This window comes from Myotis nattereri, assembly GCF_964212035.1.
Source record: "Myotis nattereri genome assembly, chromosome: 8".
In the NCBI taxonomy this organism is placed as follows: Eukaryota; Metazoa; Chordata; class Mammalia; order Chiroptera; family Vespertilionidae; genus Myotis; species Myotis nattereri.
The window spans coordinates 70,419,420-70,444,787 of record NC_138083.1 but is presented as its reverse complement, the minus strand read 5'-3'; the positions used below and the strand labels follow the sequence as shown (position 1 = coordinate 70,444,787).

The 25,368-nt window shown below is 45.5% G+C and overlaps 1 protein-coding gene across 1 annotated transcript; it reads left to right on the top strand.

Moving 5' to 3' along the window:
- Positions 1-13,403: 13,403 nt before the first annotated feature.
- Positions 13,404-22,830, top strand: R3HDML (R3H domain containing like; the record flags this gene model as incomplete). The annotated part of the gene is made up of 5 exons (XM_081096666.1): positions 13,404-13,713; positions 16,296-16,414; positions 16,554-16,686; positions 18,124-18,239; positions 22,698-22,830. The coding sequence occupies exons 1-5, from the start codon at positions 13,456-13,458 to the stop codon at positions 22,828-22,830; spliced, it is 759 nt and encodes a 252-aa protein (XP_080952792.1). The 5' UTR covers positions 13,404-13,455.
- Between the last annotated feature and the right edge of the window lie 2,538 nt (positions 22,831-25,368).

Genomic DNA, 25,368 nt, shown 5'->3' with positions numbered 1-25,368 from the left:
TGAGTGAAAATGCTGGTCCGGGGCCTGTTAAGGAGCTCAGATGAGGGTATTGGGAACTCAGTCCTCAGCTGATCACGGAGCGAGGCCCTCTGACTCCCCGGCATGGCGGGCGGGTGCCTCATTCCGCGTTTCCCACCCCGGGGTCATCCCTTTGCTACTGGATCAGTTTCCTGGGGCCGTCGTAGCAATCACCGCAAACCGGATCGCTGAGGGGAACAGAAATGCATGGCCTGCCACGTGGGGGGCAGCAGCCTGAGACGAAGCCGTGGGCAGGCGCGGTCCTCGCGGAGGCCCTGAGGCCGGTCCCCCAGGGCGCTCTCCTCGCTCCGGGCGCTGCCTGTCAGCCCCTGGCGTTCCTGCCGCGGTACAGCTCCCGCCTCCTGTCTTCACGCGGCCCTCCTTCCCCTGCGTCTTCTCTCCTGTTTCTGATCAGGACACTAGGCATTAGCTTTAGAGGGCCACCCTCAGTCCAGGATCATCTCATCTCGAGACCCTTAGTCAGATCTGCAAAGACCCTATTTCCAAACGAGGTTACACTCCCAGGTGCAGTTCTTCCCAACTCCATGTTCAGTGACAGTCGCCTTGTTGGGAGTATTTACACCAAGGAAGTTGGCAGGCGCTACAAATCAGGTGCAACTGGAAGCTACAGGTTGGCGACTCTGCATGCAAGAGCCCAGCAAAAGTCAATGAGAGCATTCTGTGAGAATTGCTTAGCTATATGGGATTTACAACAAAGGATGTTGGCTTATTTTATTGTTTCTAAACTATGTGCTACATATTCTTTTTATTAAGAAAAATCTATAACAAACTTATGTACATGTATTCTTACACATTTCCCAACAAATCACTGGTTGTGGTCCAGTCCACACATAAAAGTATATATGTAGCATATAAATAAATATATATGCTAATGGATACATAGATAATAGCTATAAATATAGTTTTATGACAGTTTGTGACAGAATTTGCCTCTACTCTGTGTAAGGCGCTCTGATATTTTCTATTCAATTATAAATTCAATTAAGAATGCTGGTTATGACCCATAGGATTAACTTTACAATTCACTAATGGGTGGGGCTCTATAGTTTGAAAAACACTACATTAGATTTTAAAGCATGGGAGGATGATGCTCTGCACTTCCCCACCAGAGGGTGATAGAGGACCACAGATACCAAGGTTCTGCCCTGCCTGAGACTTTCATTGGTATCACCTAACTGGTTTTCATTCCATTTATCTACTCAACAAATACTTGCCAGACGTATATGGTTCTGGCCTAAGGAACTTAAAATCTAGTGAGGGTGATAATAATTTATTCAGCCAACCAGCATTTATTTATTAAACATTTACCAAGCATGGGACTAGACGTTAGGACCTCCCATGTTTAATAATTTCATATTTAAGACAATTAAAAGATACAATTTCCCACATTTTCTTAAATGAAGTATGTTTTAATTGAGTTTAAAGAGAGAGGAAGGGAGAGAGAGAGAAACATCGTTCTGCTGCCTCCCCAACACATCCCAAGGGCGAATCAAACCCTCAACCTGGGCATATGCCCTGACCAGGAATTGAACCAGCAACCCTTTAGTGCAGGTGCAGGGGACGACGCTCAACCAACTGAGCCACACTGGCCAGGGTACAATTTCCCAGAATGTACAAGTTGAGGCTGGACCATCTGGTCAAACCAGAAAGCAAGGAAGCCGTGAGCAATAAAAGACTGGCAAGGTCATTTCAGGAGGACACAGGAACCAACTGAAGGGCTCCCAAAGGCCAAAGCCGGGACAATTTGAGCATAAATGAGAATAATAACTGCCATGGATGGAAACACACATCTGTTTAAATCCATGGGTTCATAATGGCACTCAAAAAACATAATGGCCACTTTTGGAGGAATCAACTCATTTTGAAAACTAGTAAATAAGGTAAAGAATCAAGCATTTATTCTGCTGCTCCTATGGGAACTAAACCACTGAATAATGAAAAGGTAGATGAGTTTCTTGCTAAAGAAATATCTCAACTAATAAATATGTTCATAACGAGAAAAGTTTAATAAATACTGAGCAGCATTTTCCATTAAAGCTTTAAAAACCCATCACATACGGTTTAAAATTTTTATATCAGATTATCATAACTTTGACCTTTGTTCAGAATTTTATATTTTAGGTTTCTTAGAGTCAGGTTTTACAGAAGCACATGGCTTCATGTTTATAGAAATGGAGAACTAGAATGAAAAATATGTCTGCTACAAAAAAGCAATATTTTCTCATTGAATGCTAAATGTAATTTCATAAGCAAACCCTATATTTATGTCACTTGTTACAAGAGTTTCAAGATTATAGAATTTATCTTGAAGTCTGAGTTTCTCTTGGACAAATTAATAACCTGCCTTTTTATTTTTTTGAAAATCACTTGTACTTGTCTTTTTATTTTGATGGCAATGCTTTTGAAAAATATAAAATCACTAAATTTGTGGAATGGTTGATTGGAAATCATCTGAGCTTATGATTGTACTTTGGCCAGGCATGGATATATGTAAACTAGAGATTAAGTAAAAGGAAATGTAAGTTTTTACTGCTTTCTATAAAGAATTTTTCTTTTTTATAACCATATTATATTCTCATATCACTGATTCATAAGATTAAAGTCTGCTGGGGTAGAATACAAAAAGAATTTTTTTCCATTAGAAAAGAGGCTTCTATTCTGACAGTGATCTTGGTATGTTTTAAAGTAAATTGGTCTGGCCCAGCCTGTGTGGCTCAATGGTTGAGCATCTCCCTATGAACCAGGTGTTCACAGTTCCATTCCTGGTTAGGGCACATGCCCGGATTGTGGGCTTGATCCCCAGTAGGGGGTGTGCAGGAGGCAGCGGAGCAATGATTGATTCTATTCTCATTCTCATCACTGAGGTTTCTATCTCTCTCCCTCTCCCTTCCTCTCTGAAATCAATAAAAAAATATATTTTTTTAAAAAGTAAATTGGTCTGTGTCACTTGATTAAGTGGCAAAAACTAAGAGGTCTTTATGGATTAGGAATGCCATCAAAGTTTCTTTTTTAAACATACTTTCTGATTTATTCATGTGTTTATTTTCTGTCTCTCCTACTTGAATGTCAGCCCCAGAGGGTAGGGAACGTTGCCTGTTTTATTCAATAATGCATCTCAAGCATCTAGAACTGTGTCTGGCAGCTACTAAACATGCAAAAAAAATTTTTTTTAATATGTTAAAGAATCATTAAGCCCTAGCTGGTTTGGCTCAGTGGATAGAGCGTCGGCCTGTGGACCGAAGGTTCCCAGGTTCAAGTCCTGTCAAGGGCACGTACCTGGTTGCAGACTCCTCCCTGGTCAGGGCTCGAGCATGCACAAGGCAACCAGTCGATGTGTTTCTCTCACATCAATATTTCTCTCTGTCTTTCCCTCTCTCTTCCACTCTCTCTAAAAATCGATGGAAAAATATCCTTGGGTGAGGATTTAAAAAAAAAAAAAAGAATCCTTATTAATATATGATGTAAAGGAAATTATTTTAAAATTTAAATTGCTCCTTTATGAACAGAAGAGAAACAATGGAAAATAATCATTATGAAACTGATTGTAAACCACGGGGAAGGAGTCTTCTGGTCCATCAAGTTTGAAGGATGCCGAGGTAGAATGATAATAGGTTATGGAGAGGATGCTTGGGGCCGTGAGCAGAAGACCCTATAGTAGGGATGGGGAGACTCAGGGAAGAGTTGGTGGAAGAGCTGATTTCTGAAGGATTGGCTGGAGCTGGCCAGAGGAACAGTGGGAAGAGATCATTCCAGAAAGAGCAGCCAGCAGGTGTCCCTTTGTTGGCTAGTATGTGTGAAATAATTCACTCACTCTGGGTTGGCAGGGCAGATTGGCAGCCAGTAATTCTCCCAGGGGGCGGGCGGCCCTCTTTGTCTACAGCTCCTGGCCAGCCAGCAGAAGCATTCATCCCCTTGTACCAATTCCTTCCTTCTGAGCTCTCCCTGCAATGCCTCCCCCGTTCTTAACCTCTGGCCACCTCTTTTTCTGGCTGGATGATGGGATGACTAGTCACCCCCTGAGCAAAACCTTTGTCTCCAGAGGCCAGCCTGCCTGACTGCTTAACTGGGTGGTGGTGGTGGGTGGGGGGAGTTGGGGATTATATCTACTGGCTGTGCCTCCCAGTATACAACCTCCCGCTGCCCATTATCTGGGCCCGTTTGGGCACAAGGTCAGAGGGCTGGTGGGGGAGGGGGGAGGGCAGGAATGAGGGAGAGCAGTAGAAAGGGCTGCCAGGGACCCTAAGCCATCCCCAGCAGCCTTGAGGATCCTCTTGCAGACCCCAAACTGACCTATCTCAGGCCGTCACAAGGCTGAGGTCTGGGAGGAGGGGCAGTTGTTGCCTGAAAGAGTTGTTGGTAAAATTAGGTGGATAGAGGGAGGGGGAAAGCAGGGAACTAGTTTCCCGGTTCAGCATGCCTATAGGATGGAGGGAGGACATTGAGATTAGAGGCTTGGGGTTATAGGCAATGTCCTAGTTCTTTGACTGTGGGTCATCACATAGATATTTGCTTTAAAAATATTCATTTAAGTACGTATTTATATTTTATAAGTCTTGTCATAATTTAGTTTATTTTTTAAATATATGTTTTATTGATTTAAGAGAGGAAGGGCCGAAACCGGTTTGGCTCAGTGGATAGAGCGTCGGCCTGCGGACTGAAAGGTCCCGGGTTCGATTCCGGTCAGGGGCATGTACCTGGGTTGCGGGCACATCCCCAGTGGGAGATGTGGAGGAGGCAGCCGATCGATGTTTCTAACTCTCTATCTCTCTCCCTTTCTCTCTGTAAAAAATCAATAAAAATATATTTAAAAAAAAAAAGAGAGGAAGGGAGAGGGAGAGAGATATAGAAACATCAATGATGTAAGAGAATCATTGATTGGCTGCCTCCTGCACACCCCCTACTAGGGATGGAACCTGCAACCCAGGCATGTATGTGCCCTGGACCGGAATGGAACCCGGGATCCCTCAGTCCACAGGCCGATGCTCTATCTACTGAGCCAGACCAGCTAGGGCTATAATCCATAATTTATGAAATTATGTGTATATACATATATAACACCAAACTGAGAATAAAATGCCTAGGTTCTAAAAAGAATCACTGTTTTATTGAGCCTTAACTAAGTGTCCAGTGGCACTGTGCTAAGTGCTTCACTGTGCAAAGATTAGGAGCACCAATCCCCCTGCAGGCGAAAATTTGTGTATTACTTTTGGCTCCCCTAAAACTGAAGTACTGTTGACTGGATGTCTTACTAATAACATAGTCGATTAACACATATTTTGTATGTTATTTAGTACATTACATACTATATTCTTACAATAAAGTAAGGTAGAGAAAAGAAAATATTTTCAAGAAAATCATAAGAGAAAATACATTTACAGAACTGTATGTATTTATTGAAAAAAATCTGAATATAAGTGGACCCATGCAGTTCAAACCCATGTTGTTTAAGGGCCAACTGTATTTGATTCTCTTCCTTCTCACAACAGCCCCACAGGTAGTACCATTATTACTCCAGTCTACAAATGGAAACAGGCACACAGAGGCTGAGAAAATGACCTAGTCAGAGTCACACAGCTAGCAATCCAGCTCAGTGAGGATTCAAACTAGGCCGGTATGCCCCACGGGCAAAGTGCTAACCACTAACCCACACTGCCTCCTAGGTTTGGGGAGTGCCACTCTGACCAAAAAGAATGGCCCACCTGCTCACAGCACTCTGCACATTCACCAAGTAGCAGTTGATAGGGTTTAGCGGCCATGTTTTAGAACACAGGCAGACAGACATGGGTTCAAGTCTAGATTCAGAATTTACCTGTGCGACCTAGGGTAAGTCCTTACTTTACCAGATGTCAGGTATACAGTAAGGGCACAATCGGCGTTCACCTCTAAAAGATGCTCATCTTTGACTGCTCATGGTAGCCTGTGAGACAGGCAAGGCAAAGCGGCAGGTCCCCTTTTAGCAGATGGAAGCCTGGTCCGTTCTCATGCCACTGACCTGCAAGGAGGCCCAGAGGGTCCCCCCCACCCCTTCCCAGCCCCGCCCTGTTGAATTCTTAGGGCCCTGCACTGGCATGTGACCGCAGGCCGGCGCTCCACACCCCGCGCAGGAATTCGGTGGCCAGGCTGGGGGCGCTGACGGAGGCTTTTCCGCTCCAGCTGCACAGGCCGGCAATACAGCAAATTCCACAGCCACACCTGGCGGGGCAGCTGTCCGACTGGACCAAGACAAGGATTCTCCAGTCCTCCGGCTGCTGGCCCCCAGGGCACGGCTGCTGGCCCCGGTGGCCTCACGCCCCGGACTGCACTGCGGGGCCAGGGCTCAGGAGCATGGGGTGCCCCTTGAAGGTTAAGCCCGCGTGGCCACCCACACCTTCCAGCTCCCACCCCCACTTTTTTGGAGGAGGAAGGGGGTCAGTCCTCCCAGGAGGTTGAGGGGCTCCTTGGCACAGCCCTGCAAACACCCAGCTTGGAATCCTTACAGTGAGGACGACAGAAACAGACACCCCCCCCCCCCCCAGGTTTCAGGGTTCTGGGGTCCATGGGTTATCAGCTCGTAGGTTGAACTGGGGTGAGGCACTGTCTTTTCCTGAAGAACTAAGCCCTGGTCTGCCCACCTCCCCCCCAGCCCCCAGTCCCTGTGCCCCAATAGGGCAAAGCACTGAAGGAGAATCTCAGGTCTTCATCAGCCCTGCAGTTGTGAGGCATTCAAGGCCGCCAACCTGCAAGCAACAGCCCGTGCTTACCTCTGAGCTGATCTCTCAGTCCGCCTCTTACTCTCTGTACCCGCTGAGTCTTCCCTAACCTGCCTTTTTTCAGTTCTGGAAATGGACCAAATTCCCTCTCGCCTCAGAGCCTTTGCCTGCGCTGTTCCCTTCTTGTACTGCTGTCTCTCTGGCTCACCCCTGGTGTTCAGCTTCTCTTTTCACCCAGATAACTACGCAGTTTTAGGGAGGTTGCTTAATCATCATGTATTACTAATATGACTAATGGCGTATCTTGAAAATTCCTAAGCCATAGCTCTTCTACATGAAGTTTATAATCAACTTGCCAACTTCTTCCAGAAACCTTGTTGGAATTTTATTGGGATCATACTGTGTCTGTACCTTAAGCTGGTGAGAACTGACAGCACACACAAGTTTACTGATATTGACATGATTCAGAAACAAATTAAACAAAAACGCCTTCAGCCTCCGAGAGCTGTTTTGCTCATGCTCTTTTTAATTTTATTTCATTTCATGAGAGATCTTATTAAGCCTATTTTACAGACGAGGAAACTGAGGCTCAGAGCAATTACATGACTTGCCTCAAAGTCCCATGGTGAGGAAGTGGTGGGGCCAAGACCCACGTCTGTCTGACTCACAAAGCTGCCCATGGAGTCAGTTCAGTCTATGGGTTTGGTTTGCCTGTGTCTCCATTTGTGTGTTTACATGTAGGGTGTGTTCCCATGTACCCAGAGTGGGAAAGCATATTTGAAGAGGGATGTGCTGTGGGGTTGAGTGGGAGTGCAGGTGTGTCTGTTTTACTGGACAGTGACTTCTATTTGTGTCAGTATCGGGGTCTTTGGATGTGTGTGTACAGTGTAAGGGGTTTTCGTGGGTGTATTGGGGAAAGGTAATTATGTATATGGGGTAGGAAGTGTGTGTTGGGGAGACAGGAATGCGATATTTCTGTTGGTGTGTGTGTTTTCTCTTTTATATAGGACTTTAATTTTATACTTGCTGAAAGAGCTCTTTTTAAGATTTTTAAAACTATATATAACTCTTAACTTTTTTATTGAGGTATAAATTAATTTTAAGTGCCAAAATCTAAAGTGTACAAGTAGATGAATTTTTATATATGTACACCACCCAGATCAAAATAGGAAACAGATACAGCAGCCTCAGTAGGAGCTCCATCATTCCCCTCTCAGTCAGGACCCCCCAGAATTAGCCCTTGTTCTGACTTCTATCATCCTAAGTTAGTTTTGCCTATAATTTAGCATCTTGTCAATGGAATCACGCAGTTTGTTTGGGCAGGTTAATAGCCAACATTGGACAAACTTTGCTTTGTGTGCTAACACTTTCAGTGTCTCACTGAATTTCTCATAATGGCCAAATAAGGTAGCACCTATTTATTGTTCCCAATTTACAGATGAGGAAACTGAGGCTTAGAGAGGGCCTATGACTTGCCCTGGTTCACTGAGAGCCAGGATCCTCTCTGACTCCACAGCTCTGGTCCTTGTCCACTAGACCATCCAACCATCCACTAGGTACCCTGCCAAAGAAGTGGCTGTTAATTGGGTAGAGAGAGAGCAGCAGTCAGACCTGGGCACCCAGAGGTGCTTCTGGGTGTATTTTATCTTCTGAGGAGCTGGTTTCTCTGAACCTGCTGTGAGACCTCTCTAATCCTGTTTGCTGGGTCAGGACCTGCCACCGGCAGCCCAAACACCGCTGTGGTGCGGAGACACACCGAGCCACTGGGGTCGAGTTCTGGCTCCCAGACTTATTTGCTGTGTGACTGTGGGCAGGTTGCCTCCCTCTTTGAACCTCCATGTCCTCAACCTTTAAAAAGAAGGTACGTGGTTCAGGCGGTAACCGATGGAAGGTGTCACCATGTAAATGACTACAGCTGTTATTTTTTAAAATCCTTTTTATGGTAAAATAAAACACAAATACAGAAAGTCACATAAAATAAACGCAGAACCTAATAAGGTGAACCATGTGCAACCACCAGTCAGATCACAAAATAGAAGCCTTTCAAATGTCCCACCCCATCATAGACAGACTTTTACTATATAGTATGTCTTTGTGTTTTTTTATAGTTTTATTGCCCAATTACCCATCTCTAAATAGTAGAATTTAGTCTTACACCATTGAAAAATTTTGTGTTTTTTAAGTGTTTCCACTGATTCCTCTTCCATCCCTTTTGTTTTCTTACAGTTTATCTTTTGGAAGGATCTGCAGTGCTGGTTTGTTGGTTTTTACATGTTTTTATTGATTTTAGAGAGAGAGGAAGGGAGAGGAATGGAGAGATAGAAACATCAGTGATGAGAGAGAATCATTGATCAGCTGCCTCCTGCATGCCCCTACTGGGGACTGAGCCTGCAACCCAGGCATGTGCCTGGACTGGATATTGAACTGGTGACCTTTTGGTTCATGGGTCAACGCTCAACCACTGAGCAACACCAGTCAGTGTTGACCTGGAGAGTTTTGAAGGGTCTGGATCACCACTGTGTTTTGTGTTGTTTTTCTACACGTGCTTTTCTCCCTCAAGCTCCCTCCCTCCTCCACTTCAATTTGGAATATAGTAAATCTGAGTTGCAGGACTGAGTCTGCCAATTGCAGTGTCACCTGGGTCAAGTCACTTAACCTCTCCGAACCGCCTTCCTCAACTGGCAAATGAGGGAGTGACTGAGAAGGTTCCTAGGCCCTTCCAGCTTTCTCAGTCTCCTCTCTCAAGCACCAGGCTCCTGTCCCACAGTCTTTTCTCAGAAGCAGCTATTGCAGGGTAAGGATCAGAGAGACCTAGCCTTGGGACCCAGTTTCCACTGGGACTGGCTGTGTGAACTTGGGTGAGTTACTTAATCTCTATGAGTTTCTACTTTCTCCTCTATAGAAAGAAGATCCTGATATTTAACCCATGAAATGAGCTTAAATGAGATCATGACTCTAAAGCATTTAATGCCTGGCATCTAGTATGTGCTAAGTAAATATTGACTGTTATTGTTATTATTATTATTATTATTATTATTATTAGCTATTATTATAGGTAACACTTATTGGCTGCTTTCTCTGTGCCAAGCATTGTGTCAAGGGTCTTCAGATGTACTAACTCATTTAATCCTCATAACAGTGTCATGTGGCAGCCCTGTTTTATAGATTAGTAAACTGAGGCACAGAAAGGTTAAGTAACTTGCCCACAGTTACATAACTAGTAAGCCATAGAAGTGGGTCATAGACCTAGGCTTTCTGTTAGCTACTGAGTTATACTGCCTTGAATATTACTGCTATCTAGAATAATTTCTCCTCTGTTCACTCAAACCCAGAGAGAATTCTAGGATGGGTGAGGATGGAGCAATAGCTGAATCCAGGGTGATAAAAGTCCAAGTGTGAGAAAGTATTCCTACCCTAAAGGTAGTGACCAGCCAGGACATTCATCTGGGTTGCCCCTGATTATTTCCTGCCTCCACCTTCTAACATTTTTATCCCCTGGAAACCTGCCTTAGTCAATGAGGACACAGAGAAGGTTCCACCTGGTGGAGCAGCCAGGGGTGTCCCTGTTTGTTTGCCACCAGTGTGATTTCTGGGTTTCTGTGGATGTGTGAACATGCAGGACAAGAGGCGGTGACTTTGTATGCATGACGGAACTGCAGGGTCATACCTTCTTCCATGTCTGTCTCTGTGGAGAGACAGTGTAACCAGCCTTCCCAGGTGCCTATCCCACCTCAGCCACCCACTGGTTGTGTGACCCCAGATAAATGACTCACCTCTCTGTGCCTCAGTTTCCTCATGTATATAAAAATGGATGTAATGACAATAGTATTGACTGGATAGGGATGCTCGGAAGATTGAATAAGCTTATCCACAAGAGTGATTAAAACAGTGCTGGGCACTGAGATAGGGGCAAATACATACAGCTTATATGTGTCAGATATTAGATGTGAAAGGGTGGGTGCACAGTAGAAGGGGTGCACAATACAAGGGATCGTGGCTGGTGGAATGGATTGTCTGATTTGTGGGAGGAGGATGTGCTTGTGTGATGTGTGCACAGTTGCGTGTGCATTCTATAAATGTCTTGAGGATATTCACTGTCAGAACCCCAGTTACCACACAAACAAGCTCTAGGCCCTATGGCAAGTCACTGAGGCTCTGTGTGCCTCAGTATCCTCATCTGTACAATGGGTGTGGTTACTCCCTCAAACTTAGCTGTGAGAGATGGATGCGAAGCTCTGAACCAATGCAGGTGCCAGTTACATGGGAGACGTTCATGTAAAGCATTCTGAGAGAGTGGGCACAATTGTTGACACTCCTGGGGTCCTAAGTGCCAAGGCTGCGTCCTCCTCCCTTGGGCTGCAGAGCTCCCCCTGGTGTACCACAGATCCCAGCTGCTATCGGCAGAAGAGCCCTAGTCCAGTTTCTCCAATGGGGCATCTGAGGTCCACAGAAGGATAGGGACTCGCCCTGGGATACCCAGCATACTGAATATACCCAGAGATGGGGCTAGATGGGAGCCAGTCTCTCTTTTCCTTCTGGGGTGATCTTGCTCATTTCTTTTCTGTTTCTTGTTTTTCTTTCTCTCTGCAGAGGTCAGTGTTGGTAGCTTCCATCACTCACTGTTCTGCCTGCCCCACCTCCCCCAGCATCCAGCCTGGGCTGGGGGAAGCTGCTGCAGAAGGAAGGTGTGTGGCAGCAGGCACTGTCTGGGCCATGGAGGCTGGAGCTGGGTGGCTGCCTAGAGTGAGAATCCCATGTGTCTGGGGAGGACCCCGCCTGGGTACTCCAGTCCCAGCTTCCAGCCCTGCATCACCACCTGGTTCTGCCTGGGGATTCTCAGAGGTCACTGGAGGAGGAGGCTGAAGACTCACAAATACTTCAAATTTTTTTTTTATGTAACATCTTTCTTGTAAGTCTATCCCCCTCTCATAACAAAAGTATTGTGTATTATTCATGGAGAATACAATTAATCAGAGAGGAGGAAATTAAACTTTCTTAACTCAGAAGGACATCAGCTAAGGGGCTTTGGCAACACACACACACACACACACACACACACACACACACACACACAGTGCCAGGACCTGTCCGAGTGCTCCAAAAATGTGAACTTGTCTAGTCCTTGCAGCAATGCTCTAGGTCGGTCCCATTATGACAGCTGAGACACAAAATGGTTGAGTAACCTGCCCAAGGACACCCAGTTAGTGAGTGAAAGGGGCATTTGAATGCTTAACTAATGAGGCCACTCAGTGCTCTGAGCAGCATCACAACGAATTATTCCTATGCATCTATACAAAAGATGGCATCCATTTTACATACTCACAGGGCCCTGCGGTCAGACTTGGACTTGAATCCTTGCATTGTAGCAGATAGGCTGGCGTGACTTTTGTTCCTTCACCTCTATGGGACTTGGTTTCTCTATCTGTAAAATGGAGAGCTATCATGTATGCTTCTGAGAGTTGGCTGAGCTTTCATATGAAGCACTCAGTCCAGGCCTGGTGCATAGTAGGTGCTCATGAGATGGGCCATGTTAACAGCCTGCTCTGAGGCCAGTGGGAAATCAGTCAGAAAATACGCTGGATGCAAGGTGGCCTTGATATGTTGGGGTCTGGAGGCAGAGAAAAACCTCTGGGTCTCCCAAAGGGGGTTGAGATTTCCTCCTGGAATCCCTGTCATTGCCACATCCCTGCCCTGACCAGCAGCCTAGCCCCAGCCCTGCACACTCCAGATGGAAGTGGGAACAGCAGAGGCTGGAGAGGAAAGCCAGCAAATGGGCAGTGGGCGGAGCCTCCTGTTCAAGCCTGGCCTGGCTGGAAGGGGAGGGGGCTGTGGGACAGGGCGCGTCAGATGCCATCAGCTCCCAGGGGACCTTTAAAGTCGCTGTGCTGCCAGGCGGGCCAGGGTGTCAGCAGAAGTCCCCTGCGTCCTCTTCGGAAGCCTCCTGCCACCCCCCTGGGCTGCCTGTCCTGGGTATGAGCTCCTGCTGCATGGTCTCTTGCACACCTCTCTCTAGCTCTCTTCTCAAGTCTATTTCTCTCTCCCTCTTCTCTGTTTTTTTTTCCTTTGTCTTTCTCTCTCTCTACCTTTCTTTCTGTCTCCCGCCCCCCACCCCCTCGACCCAATGTTCTTTCTTTTCCCTCCTATCATCATCTCTCATTCTGTCTTGTATCTTTCCACCTTTCTATATCTTCCATTCAATGTCTCTGTATTTTTTTTGGTCTTGCTCATTTCTGTTTCTTGTTTTGCTTTCTCTCTGCCTCTTTCATTCTCCACATCTGCTTCTTTCTGTGTCTTGCCCTCACTGCTGAGAGCCCTCACCAAGCCTTGGGGGAGGTTGGCCCTGCCTCTCTGAGGGCATTGAAGGAGCCCACTGTAAGCAGGCTGGGTGAAGAGGGCATCTAGGATGGGGAGGACAGATCTTCCTTCCGGGCTGGTGGGATGGAGCCCTGGCTTTCAAGTAGTGGCACCATCTCACCCCAAGTCCTGATCCAGGTTAACTACTGTCTGGGCATTTCTTCCTGTTGCCCAATCCACTCAGTCTGCTGGGGTAGGGAGGACAGGGTGTTGGGCCAGAGCTGAGTCAGCAGGTCTTCACCAAGCTCCCAGGGTTAGCATCCTCTGAGATGGCAATGCTGGAGAACACTCATGGTCTGGTGACTTATACCCACCCCCTCCAGGCAGCCAGCTCTGACTGCACAAGGCAGACGTGTGACCCCTTCAGCCAGCTATGCCCCCGCTGCCCAGCACTGTGGGCCTGGCAGTCCTGTTCTTCTGGGCAGGCCAGACAGTGAACACCTTGATGCCCAATGCCACCCTAGTGCTGGCTTGGACTGAGGGCACAACAGTGCACTCCTTAAGTGGCCTGGGGGTGCCCCACTATCGGCGAAAGCGCCACATCTCTGCTCGGGACATGAGTGCATTACTGGATTATCACAACCACATCAGGGCCAGCGTGCACCCACCAGCTGCCAACATGGAGTATATGGTGAGTCCCTGTGCCCTCCCCAGCCCCCCTTCCAGCAAACACCACTTATCACAACCTGTCTTGGAAGGGTTGGACCATTCACCAACCTGGCCCCACAAGCCAGTATCTGGGTGTCTGGACCATGTGGAAAGGGCAGGATTTAGTCTGTCCATTTTGTGGATGAGGGCACAAAGGTGATTACACAGGGCCTGTGGGGAGTCGGGCAGAGAACTGTTATTTATGGAGCACCTAGGGTACGCCAGGCACTTCACATACCCATGAGGATACTCTTCGTTAGAGGTGGGAACTGTCATCTTCATTTTCCAAATAAAGAAATTGAGATGCAGAGAATTAATTTGCCCAAGGTCACCCAGCTGGGATTCCAAACCAAGCTTACTTGCTTCAAAAGGCCATTGTCTTAGCCAACACAATACCCTGCCCAAGAATTTTGGCTCCCCACTGGGGACCTGCAGAGGGTGGTCGCTGGAGCTTTCCATACTATTGTCTCTTTGCCCCAGGGGTGTGATGGCCATCCCCAGACCATCCTCAACAAGCCTGTGGAGGTAGATTTTGGAGCTGGGGGGACTGGTACCTGGGGGTCTCCAGCTGAAAAAAACCAGCAGCTGACCGTGAGAAGAAGCTGGGATATCTGCTCTTAAAGAGACAGGGCTAGTGGCTCTTACCCCAGCTTCCCAGAGTGAAGGAGGAAACTTTTCTCTTTCTCACAGCCCCTCCTCTGGGACCATTGTCCCAAACCAGCCTGAAGACTTAAGCTTCCAGCCCACCCACAGATTTCTTTAGGGAAAGAGATTGCCAGTCCCACCCCCAACTTGCTGCGCAACAGCCTGCAAATTCTTTTGCAACAGTCCATGCACTTACTTACTAGTGCCTGTTCGGAGCCAGGCACCACGCTAAGCCTCATGGACACTACCCAGAACAGGATGGACAACACCCTTCCCTCCTGGAACTTACATTTTAGTGAGGATGGTAGAAAGCGAACTTCAACAAAATATATAGAGAATATAATGACAGGTAGTGATAAGGTGTGGGGAGGGGTGGGGACAGAAGCAGAAATGGCAGGCAGCTAGAGGGGGAGAACATGTATTTGTTCATTGACTGACTCATTCATTTATTAACACATCAACTGGCACATAGAAGGCCCTCCATTTTCAAACAAATGACACATTTATTGAGCACCAGTTGTGTGTGCAAGGCACTCACTTCAGCAGGTGTTGAATATGGCAGGTAGAGTAGAGCAGAGAGAAAGAGGTGTCTCACCAGGGACTCGGGAGGGTTGGTGAGTGTGGGTTTGCGTGACCCTCTGCCCTCCCTTCACTCAGTCACTCAACAAAGTCACCCAGCAGGTTGGAGGCAGAGCGATTTTCCTTCCCCCGCCTCGTGTCTTCATCTTCCCTGCCTTCGTTCAGTTTACCTCTTGGTAGAACGAAGGAAACATTTCTCTGCTTTCCCAGAAGACTATGAGCTGGTGCCCCATTTCTTCTCCACTAGCTGGCTTCTGCCCACAGGACAGATATCCTTGCTCAAGGAGCCTTTTCTCTCCACAGCCCCAAGCAAGTTCCAGCCCGTTTCACATCCGCACACCCTCCAGGATTGTAATGATGGTTTCACATCTCATTTCCTTGCTAGACTGTGAGTCCTCCGTGCCTAGAAATACTGTGCAATATCTGCTGAAGGAACAAATGACTTCTCAGAGAACCCCAGGAAGTCAGGGCTGGAAGGAAACTAGTATTTTTTTTTAAGTGATGACTTTTCAGGTTATAAAACTTGGAACATTCATACATTGCAAAATGATGAAGCTGTTATGAAGGATGAGAGGGTGTTCTCTACATACGGATGTGGAATAATCGCCAAGATAACCTATCTTGTTAAGTGAAAATAAGGTGCTGAATAGGATGTGTAGCATGCTGCCATTTGTCAAGAAATCATATATATATATATATATATATATATATATATATATATATATATATCTGGTATAATTATATATGTAATCATATATGCTTGTACAGATCTAGAATATTCCTGGAAGGAGACACAGGAAACTCACAGCGACAGTTGCCTCAAGGGGGCACAGTGGCTGGCGGGATAAGTGAAGAGTAGAGGGGAGAGACTTTCCACTTTTCCTCATTTGGACATCTTCCATATTAAACTTGTGCATGTTTTTATTATTAAAAAAATCTTTTGAATTAAGTATTTTTAAAGTTAAAATAAATACATTTTAAAAATATAATAAATGAAATAAAAAATTAGTTCTCTTCCCATTACCCTGGGTTCAGCCACTTCTAACTGCTGGGAACGCCTAGACTAATACCCTGGAACCCCTACTCACAACAGAAAGTCCCAATCTTGAAGTCTAGTGAGGAGAAAAGGGACCTGGGTGTGCATGTCAGTTCCTATATGGATTTGCTGTTGACTTTGAAGTCAGGGGCCTTCTCTGAGCTCAGTTTTCTAATCTGTCAAGTGGATTATTGCAGGGTTCCGAGGGCCAGGGGAGTCATGGTACCAGGAAAACGTGAAGCCTGGACACTGTTGTGGTGATGATGCTGGTTCCCCGGGGAACTGCATGGCTTTTCTTTCCCCAGATCTGGGACGAGCGGCTGGCCAGGTCTGCTGAGGCCTGGGCCACCCAGTGCATCTGGGCCCATGGGCCCTCACAGCTGATGAGATACGTGGGCCAGAACCTTGCCATCCATTCTGGCCGGTGAGTAACCCTCTGCCCTTCCTTCACTCAGTCATTCAACAAGGTGAAAGAGCAGGTTGGTGGACAGAGTGACTTTTCCTCCCCCCCGCCACCCCCACCCTACCCTGCCCCGTGTCTTCTATCTTCTCTGCCTCCCCAGGTACCACTCGGTGGTCGATCTCATGAAGTCTTGGTCTGAGGAGAAGCGGCATTACTTGTTTCCAGCCCCAAAGGACTGCAGCCCGCACTGCCCCTGGCGCTGCAGTGGCCCTGTGTGCTCCCACTACACCCAGGTACCCCTTGTCAGGACTAAGGGCTGATGGGAAAACAAACCCTGGTCCCTTAGAAGAAAAAGCATGTGGTGGAACAGAAACTACAAATAAAACAGAGCCCCTATGGACTTCCTCTTACATAATAAGCATGTTCCTGGAAAGTTGAATTGAGATGAACTGGATCTAATTTTGAGTGTCTTAGGTGTGCTGACCAGATTGTTTGACCCCAAAATGAGGATGTATGGTCTGACAAGATCAAGAGTGCTTTTGAATTCAATAGGTCCAAATATTTTCTAGTATTTTCTGTTTTCTAAGGCTCCCATTATCTTAAAAAGAAAGAAAGAAAGAAAGAAAGAAAGAAAGAAAGAAAGAAAGAGGAAAGAAAGAAAGAAAGAAAGAAAGAAAGAAAGAAAGAAAGAGAGAGAAAGGCCAAAATAAGATCGTAAAATTCATCGTATATTTTGAGTATTAATATTGAATATGTTAACACTTATCACACATAAAAATACAATGCAATATGATATTGCAGGAAATAAAACAGGAACTTCTAATTGCATGTCAAATATCTTCTTTCGGTCCTCTTGGTCTCTCTATGACTCATGTGGAGTTAATATCAAAATTCTAAATTCGAGACCCTCTAGGAAATGTAAGGCCAAAACCAAATGCCCTTCCTGACATACCATGAAATATTATTACCTCCATCTTAGAAACTGAGGCACAGAGTGGTTAAGTGACTTGGTCAAAGGCACTCAGCTAGTGATAGTGAGATTCTGATCCAAGGCTACTTAACTCCAAAGATTGTGTTTTAAACTCCAGCATAACAGTTTTCAAACAGTGGTCATTAGGAAAAAAACAAAACAAAAAAAAACAAACCCTAATAGAGCAGTACAACTAGAGGCCCGATGCATGAAGATTCGTGCAAGAATAGGCCTTCCTTCCCCTGGCTGCCGGCACCGGCTTCCCTCCAGCACCCGGGACCCGGGCCTTCTCTCTGGCCGCCACCTTCCACCTTCACTCTGGGCTGGAGCCACCTTCCGCCTTCGCTACAGCCCTGCCACCCTCCTGTGGCTCCTTCCACCCCCCGCACCACCCTCATAGCAGGCGTCCCGCCCCAGCCACTCTACGCCTGCTCCCGCGTGCTGCCCAGAGGCCTGGAGTGGCTGGGGCAGGGCGGAACGCCTGCATAGTTGCCATGGGCCAGCTGCCACCATCTTTGTTGCATCAATTTGCATATTCTCTCCTTATTGGCTGTGGGTGCTACTATCTTTTGTCATGGAGTGACAGTTAATTTGCATATTCCATCTTTATTAGATAGGATATGCTTCCAGTTCCCTCACTTTGGAACAGGCATGCCTCACAATGCACCCACCCTGAAGCAAGTGCAGGAGCCTCCCAGCCCCAAGGAACCTGGGCCCCACTGTATCCTTCTCAGCACTCCTTGTCTGTGTCCTTCCTCAGATGGTGTGGGCATCCTCCAACCGGCTGGGCTGTGCCATCCACACCTGTGGCAGCATCAGCGTCTGGGGCAGCACTTGGCACCAGGCAGTGTACTTGGTCTGCAATTACGCTATTAAGTAAGTGCAGTGCTGGGACAGAGGGGGATCTGGGGCGGGAAGGTGGATCCTGAGGTGGCATGGGCAGAATTCAAAGAAAAGGAACCTGCCTTCCTCCATTCTAAGTAACCCCAATGCCATACATTTGGGTAGGTTTAGAGTCCATTAATAATCCTTTTTCTTTACCCAAGTTTCAGAATTTATTGGAAGATAGAGGACTGAGGCAGGTAGACAGGCAGTGACACTGAAGAAGTCAATAGTGGAGAATGTGGTTTAGATCTGCCAGCCAAGTGGGCTTGCAAATATCTCACTGCTGAATTAGACCTGCACACCCATTGACAAGCAATACTGGACAACCACAGGCCTCTTCCTACAAGGGCAGTGCCAGCCCCTCTAAGCTTACACGTGAAATAAAGCAAACAAAAACACGTGCCCTGCAGGCAGGCAGGCCCCTAAGGAAAGGAAGGAGAATTTGAATGAGCATGTTCAGCTAATCAGACTCTCCCAGACTCTCCAATCAGCGTGGTGGGAGAGAAGACACAAGTGGTCTTCATACCATGGAATATGGAGAAAGGGAAATTTCTTTCCAATGTACCATATACAAACTTGCAAACATTACAGATTCTTATAGAGACAGAAACAAGAACAAATTCTAAGTAAACACGATATTTGGAATTACAAAATTATATAATGATAACCAACTTTTACTCTCACGTAGCCCTTGATCATTTAAAAAATACTTTTGCCTTATTATCTCACTGAAGAGATGAAAGAGAAGGAAGGAAGGAAGGAAGGAAGGAAGGAAGGAAGGAAGGAAGGAAGGAAGGAAGGAAGAAAAAGGGAAGGACACTGAGAAAATATTTTCCCTTCTTACAGGTTAAGAAATTGAGGATCAGAGAGGTTACCAGAAGTTGCAAAGCCAATAAGTAGCAGAGCTATTTGAAACACAAGCCTGTTAATTTCAAGTCCTATGTTGGCTCTATTCTACTATCCTGCTGTTCGGAAGTCATTGGTAGCCTGAACATAAATTCTCTAGCTATTTATTTGCTATTGACAGTGTGTCATAGCGTAGCTCAGCTTTATTAGACGAGGAAAAATACAACCAAATTTCAATACATACAGCTTATGAAACTCTTCAGTTTGCTTGCTGATATGTCAAATTTTTGCAGCATTGAGTATTAATAGCGTAGTTGTTAAGATTTTTAGACTCTGGAATTAAGACTGTCAGGGTTCCAATTGTAATTTAGCTTCTCTATGACTGTTTCTTCATCTGCAAATGGACGCGTATTCTACTTACTAGTATAGGTAAGCTGACCCAGAAACCGCCCCCAGGCTCCTAAGAAACTCAGAATACATGTCGGCCCTTATTGTCATTACCAGGCCTGTGTTTGATTCCCAGCTCGACCATGTACACAGTGAGGACTTTGGCGAAGGCATTTAATTTCTACAGTCAATTTTTTTAAACAGAGCTAATAGTATCTGGCTCTCAGAGAATCATAGTACATTGTTGCCCATAGGACGTGGTAAATAAATGGTGCCCAGGATTATGACTAGGTTATAAACTCTCTAAAGGCAGGAAATAGATCTTACTCATTTCTATATCCTTTCATGACAATGATGCCAACCACCTCCCCCCCCCCTTTTTTTTAAGCAGTAGGACTTTTTTCCAAGTGGTTAAATTTTAAAAAAAGAAAAAAAAACTACTCTGATTCCATCACCCTTGGTGTCTCCATCACCCACTCTCCCTGCCCCTACATTTCCAAGAGACCTTTTGAAAACTGTATACTACAGCATCTGGCACAAATCCTGATGCCCAATAGATGCTCTTGATGTGTGAATGAATGAATGAATGAATGAAAGTTCCATATGAAACCAGAAGTGCATACTTTTCTAAGCACTTTGGCTGACTTTACTCATAGTCATTCAATAATTACTTTTGGAGAAAAAAAGATTTTATTTCTGCCCAGAGTGTTCATTTGAAGTGTAAGAAAATAAGGCACTGGGATTTGCAAAAATAATTAACACTACAGACCAATAGTGACCTTATTAGTCATCCATAAGCAAGAAAGAGCTGGGGAAATAATTTTAGGCCTTGAGAGGAGAAAGAGAAAGAAAAAGAGAAATCTGTGGGCTGGGATGGAGAAGGGAGTTGTGGGAAGATGAGGTGTGTAAGCTGGACCACGTGCTGCTAGAGCAGTCTAGAACGCCTGACCAAAAGAGGTGATGTGACTCTGTATGCCAGGAGTTGGCCAACTACGGGCTATGACCAAAATCTGGCCTGCTGCCATTTTCTTTAAAATATGTTTTTATTGATTTTAGAGAGAGGAAGGGAGAGGGAGAGAGAGAAAAACATCTATGTGAGAGAGAAATACCAATCAGCTGCCTCCTGCATGCCCCCTACTGTGTATCAAGCCCATCTGGGGCATGTGCCCTGACTATGAATCAAACTGGCTGATCTTATGGTACATGGGAGGATGCTCAACCAACTGAGTGACACTGGCCAGGGCATGCTGCCTGTTTTTGTAAATAAAGCTTTATTGAAACACAGAGAAGGCATTCATTTAAATATTATCTATGGCTGCTTTCATGTGGTAGACACATCTGGTCCACAAAGCCTAAAATATTTACTCTCTGCCCTTTCCAAAAAAAATTGCCAATCACTGCATAGGCAATGGGAAACCACTAACAGTTCTTAAACAGGCAAAAGTGGTGCTCGATGTTTCTTTTTTTTTTAACCACTATATATATATATGTGTGTGTGTGTGTGTGTGTGTGTGTGTATGTATATATGTATATATATGATATGTATAATTTATATAGGATACAACTCACCCATTTGAAGTGTAAAATTCAGTGGATTTTGTTATATTACATTATTAATTTTTTAAAATATATTTTTAAATTTAAATTATTTTTTATTTATGTTAGAGAGGAAGGGAGAGGGAGAGAAACATTGATGTGAGAGAGAAACCTTGATTGGTTGCCTCCTGTACGCACTCCGACTGGGATATAAAACTGGAAACCTGGGTATGTGCCCTGACTTAGAATCAAACTGGCGACCTTTTGGTGCATGGGTGACACTCAACCAACTGAGCCACACCGGCCAGGGGATTACATTATTAATTTGTAAAAACTGTGGTAAAATATATATATATATATATATATATATATATATATATATATATAACATAAAACTTGCTATTTTAACCATTTTTAAGTGTACAGTTCAGTGGCATTAATTACATGCACAATGTTGTACAACCACTATTTCCAAAACTTTTTATTCACCCCAAAGAGAAAGTCTGTAACCATTAAGCAATGGCTCCTCATTCCCCTTCCTCCTAAAGGCCGTGATCAGTTGAAAGGATTAACTCAGGAGCAGGTAGGATAGATTTGGGCTAAGGCCATGGAAGAAATAAATGTCCAGCAGTGGCCATGAGGAGGCTTCATGGGCACATCCCCCATGACTGAATTACACTCATCATCTCATTATTTGAGCCCTCCTTTTCACAGAACTCTTTTTTAAAAAAATGTTTTGTTTGTTTGTTTGTTTTTTAAATATATTTTTATTGATTTTTTACAGAGAGGAAGGGAGAGAGAGATAGAGAGTTAGAAACATCGATGGGAGAGAAACATCGATCAGCCGCCTCCTGCACATCTCCCACTGGGGATGTGCCCGCAACCGAGGTACATGCCCTTGACTGGAATTGAACCCGGGACCCTTCAGTCTGCAGGCCGACGCTCTATCCACTGAGCCAAACCGGTTTCGGCAAAAAAAAAAAATGTTTTTATTGATTTCAGCGAGAAAAGGGAAAGGGAGAGAGAGAGAGCTAGAAATCTCAATGATGAGAAGGAATCATTGATTGACTGCCTCCCACGCCCCCTACTGGGGATGGAGCCCGCAACCCAGGCATGTACCCTGACCAGGAATCGAACTGTAACCTCCTGGTTCATAGGTCGATGCTCAACCACTAAGCCACACCGGCTGGGCTGCACAGAACTCTTATAAGTTACAAAGTGTCTTCACGTAATTTTTACAGATACCATTTCGTTTATTTATTTTATTCAAAGGACAAAATACAATCTCAAGAAATGAGATGGTTTATTCTGTCACCAGTTGACAAGGTGGCAGAATCCAAACCCAGGCCCAGAACTTAATTCTGCCTGAGTTGGGGTAAGGGGTGGTGGAAAGAATAAGAAAATCAACACTTACTGGGGAGTCACCTATTTGCCAGGCATGGTGCTAGGTGCATGCACATGTGGCTGCATTATTTCATCTTCACGGCATCCCTATGCTAGGCAGAGGGAAGTCTTCTCTTGGTTGTACAGATGAAGAAACTGAAGCTTGCAGATGTGACTTGCCCAAGGTCGCACAGCCAGCCCGTGATGGTGCTGAGATTTGGAAACCCGTGTGAAGGTTGTTCACACAACTCTCTTGTGTCTCTTGACCCCATCTCCCTGGGACCTTTTCTCTTCCAGGGGCAACTGGATCGGCGAGGCTCCATACAAGATGGGGAGGCCATGTTCTGCCTGCCCCCCCAGTTACCAAGGCAACTGCAATAGCAATATGTGCTTCTCTGGGCTCAAATCCAACCGGCTCCTGTGGTCCTAAATTTTTCCTGTGCTCTGTCAGGCCTTTAGTGGGCCTGATCTTCTAAGGGTCCCTCCCTAAAGATGGGTCAAGGAAAAAAAATTTTTTTGAAGACATGAATTGGACTCCCTCCACGGATCTGAATTCTTCTTCCCGATTGCATTTTCTAAATGTCTCTAGCATGTGCCAGAAGAAAATGAATGCCTTGCCTTCCTTCTTTAGTCAGTTGCATCTTTCTTTTCTCTGGCCTCCAGGAAGGAGGCCTGCGTTTTTAATTGACGCATTTCTCAGAGAGCCAGGGTTGGAAGGAACAGTGGCAGCAGTTTTGTGACTCTCGGGCCTCAAACTCACAGGTCTTTTGCCATCCAATAAAAGGTATCGATTAAATAACCTTAATCCTGAAACCCACCTTTATTAACCGGTTAATAGCCAACTAGCTTCTGGCTATTAACCAGAAGACCTGTGATCCCCTCCTCGAGTTGGGAACATTTTAGGTCTGAACTTTAAAAAAATAATTGAAATTAGCTTGTGAACACCCCACTCCTATTTCATATTACTAGAGCCACTCCAGAGTCCAGGCCCCCCCTTTCACACAAGGGCACGTTGAGGCTCAGTGAAGAGGTGTGACTTAGAGCTGCACAGCTTGTCTGCCAAGGCACTCAGGTTGGAGCTCAGGCTCTGGCACCCCAAAGTTTGCCAGGGGTAACTGTCTCTGAATCTATCCTACCCTTCCCCCCTTTCAGCCTCTCTGCTTTAGTCTCTCCCTTTCATCTACTTGCCAGCTCTGTCCCTATCTGTCTTACTCTGTATTTCTCCTGTAGAATTCTTTCTCATTCCCATTAACCACTTCCCCTTTCCCCACCTTTCCCCACCCAGATACTATTAACACACAAAAGTTCTTTTGTCTCCAGAGATAGTAAAATTTCTTCCTCAGACCTTGCCCTCCAGCTGGGGCCCACACCCTACCTGGCTGGAGAGAGCTTCAAAGACCAGGATGGAAACCAGCTCCTTTCCATAGGGTCCTTGCATTTTCCCAGGAGTGAATTTTCATCTCTTGGTCATTCCCACCTATGCCACAACCTGTGCATGTCGCCCCTCCATCCTCAATAAAGTCCTTTGAGATTAGATGCCCCTGGCTCTTTCTGGTCCCTCTTTCTCTCAGCTCCCAGAAGAGTCGAAGAGGAGAGAAAGGAATTGAGTGAGGAGAAAATCCGCTCAGGAGGAAGACTCAGGGAGGGGCTCACAGCCCCTCAGCCCCTACTTTGCTCCAAGCACATCAGCCAGATCAGTGCCTGAGTGCCATGTTTCTATGGCACTGCTCCATTTCACAGAGAGGAAAAATGAGGCTTTGACTGAGTGCCCCTTTCCAAATGCATGAAATAAGAGAAACAAGGGCACTGTTGTGAGTCCATTATTCTCAGATTATAATCTCCCTACTTTATTTGGGGTGTGGATATTAAAATGTTCCTTCATTTATAATGTAATTATGATAATAAATGTTTGGTTTTTAATAAAATGATTAATGTCCTTACATTGGGAGGAGAAAAAGTCTTGCCAACCCTATGTCAATTTCCCAAATGTTCTGGAAATGTAAGTGGCAACCTGAATCAAATAGTGTATGTGAGGTCACATAGCTAGTAAAGAGCAGACATGGGATTCGTCTGCTCTTGTATCTCCCTTGACCTCAGTACTCTGGCTTGCTTCTGTTCCACCTTGCAAGCCTCTGTAGTATATTATACTTTTTGAAGGTTTCCACACCCCGATCTCAGTTGATTACTCATTTGTTCATACAGTCACCAACCAAGAAGGTTAAGAGCATGGGCCCTGGAGCCAGACTGCCTAGGCACAAGTTTAACCTAGCGGCTGGGTGTGCTTGGGGAAGTTACTGTGAGCTCTCAGTCTCATCTGAAAATGAGGACACTAATGGATCTGCCTCATGAGGTCATCCAAACCACTAAGTGAATGTATGCATGGAAACCACTTAAAACAGTGCCTTGCTCATAGTAAGTGCTATAAAACTATCAGCTCTGAGAACAGTGGCCATTAATATAGATCAGGGGTGGGCAAAATATGGCCCATAAGCCAAATCCAGCTCTCTGCCTGTTTTTTCTCAATAAAGTTTTATTGGAACACAGCCATGCTCATTTGTTTACGTATGTTTTATATCAGCGTTCAGGTTTCCACAGCAAACATAAGTAGTTGCAAAAAACTGCCTGTCTCACAAAGCCTAAAATATTTACTAATTAGCCCTTTACAGAAACATTTTCAACCCCTGAGATCTGTGGTGTTCCTATATTCCTGGAGCTTATAATTCTAGAGGGACAGTTAGGCATTAAACAGAAGATGAATACAAATATCCTATATAATAAAGAGCTAATATGCTAATTAGACCAAACAGCAGAATGACTGTCTGAAAGACCTTCCAGATGAAGCCGGGGCTGTGAGGGCCGAGCCCCTTGCACGAATTCCGTGCATCGGGCCTCTAGTACTATTACAATGGCAGGAAGTGCTACCTGGAAGAAGAACGGAATTGCAAGAGTGTGTTCTAAACTATAATGG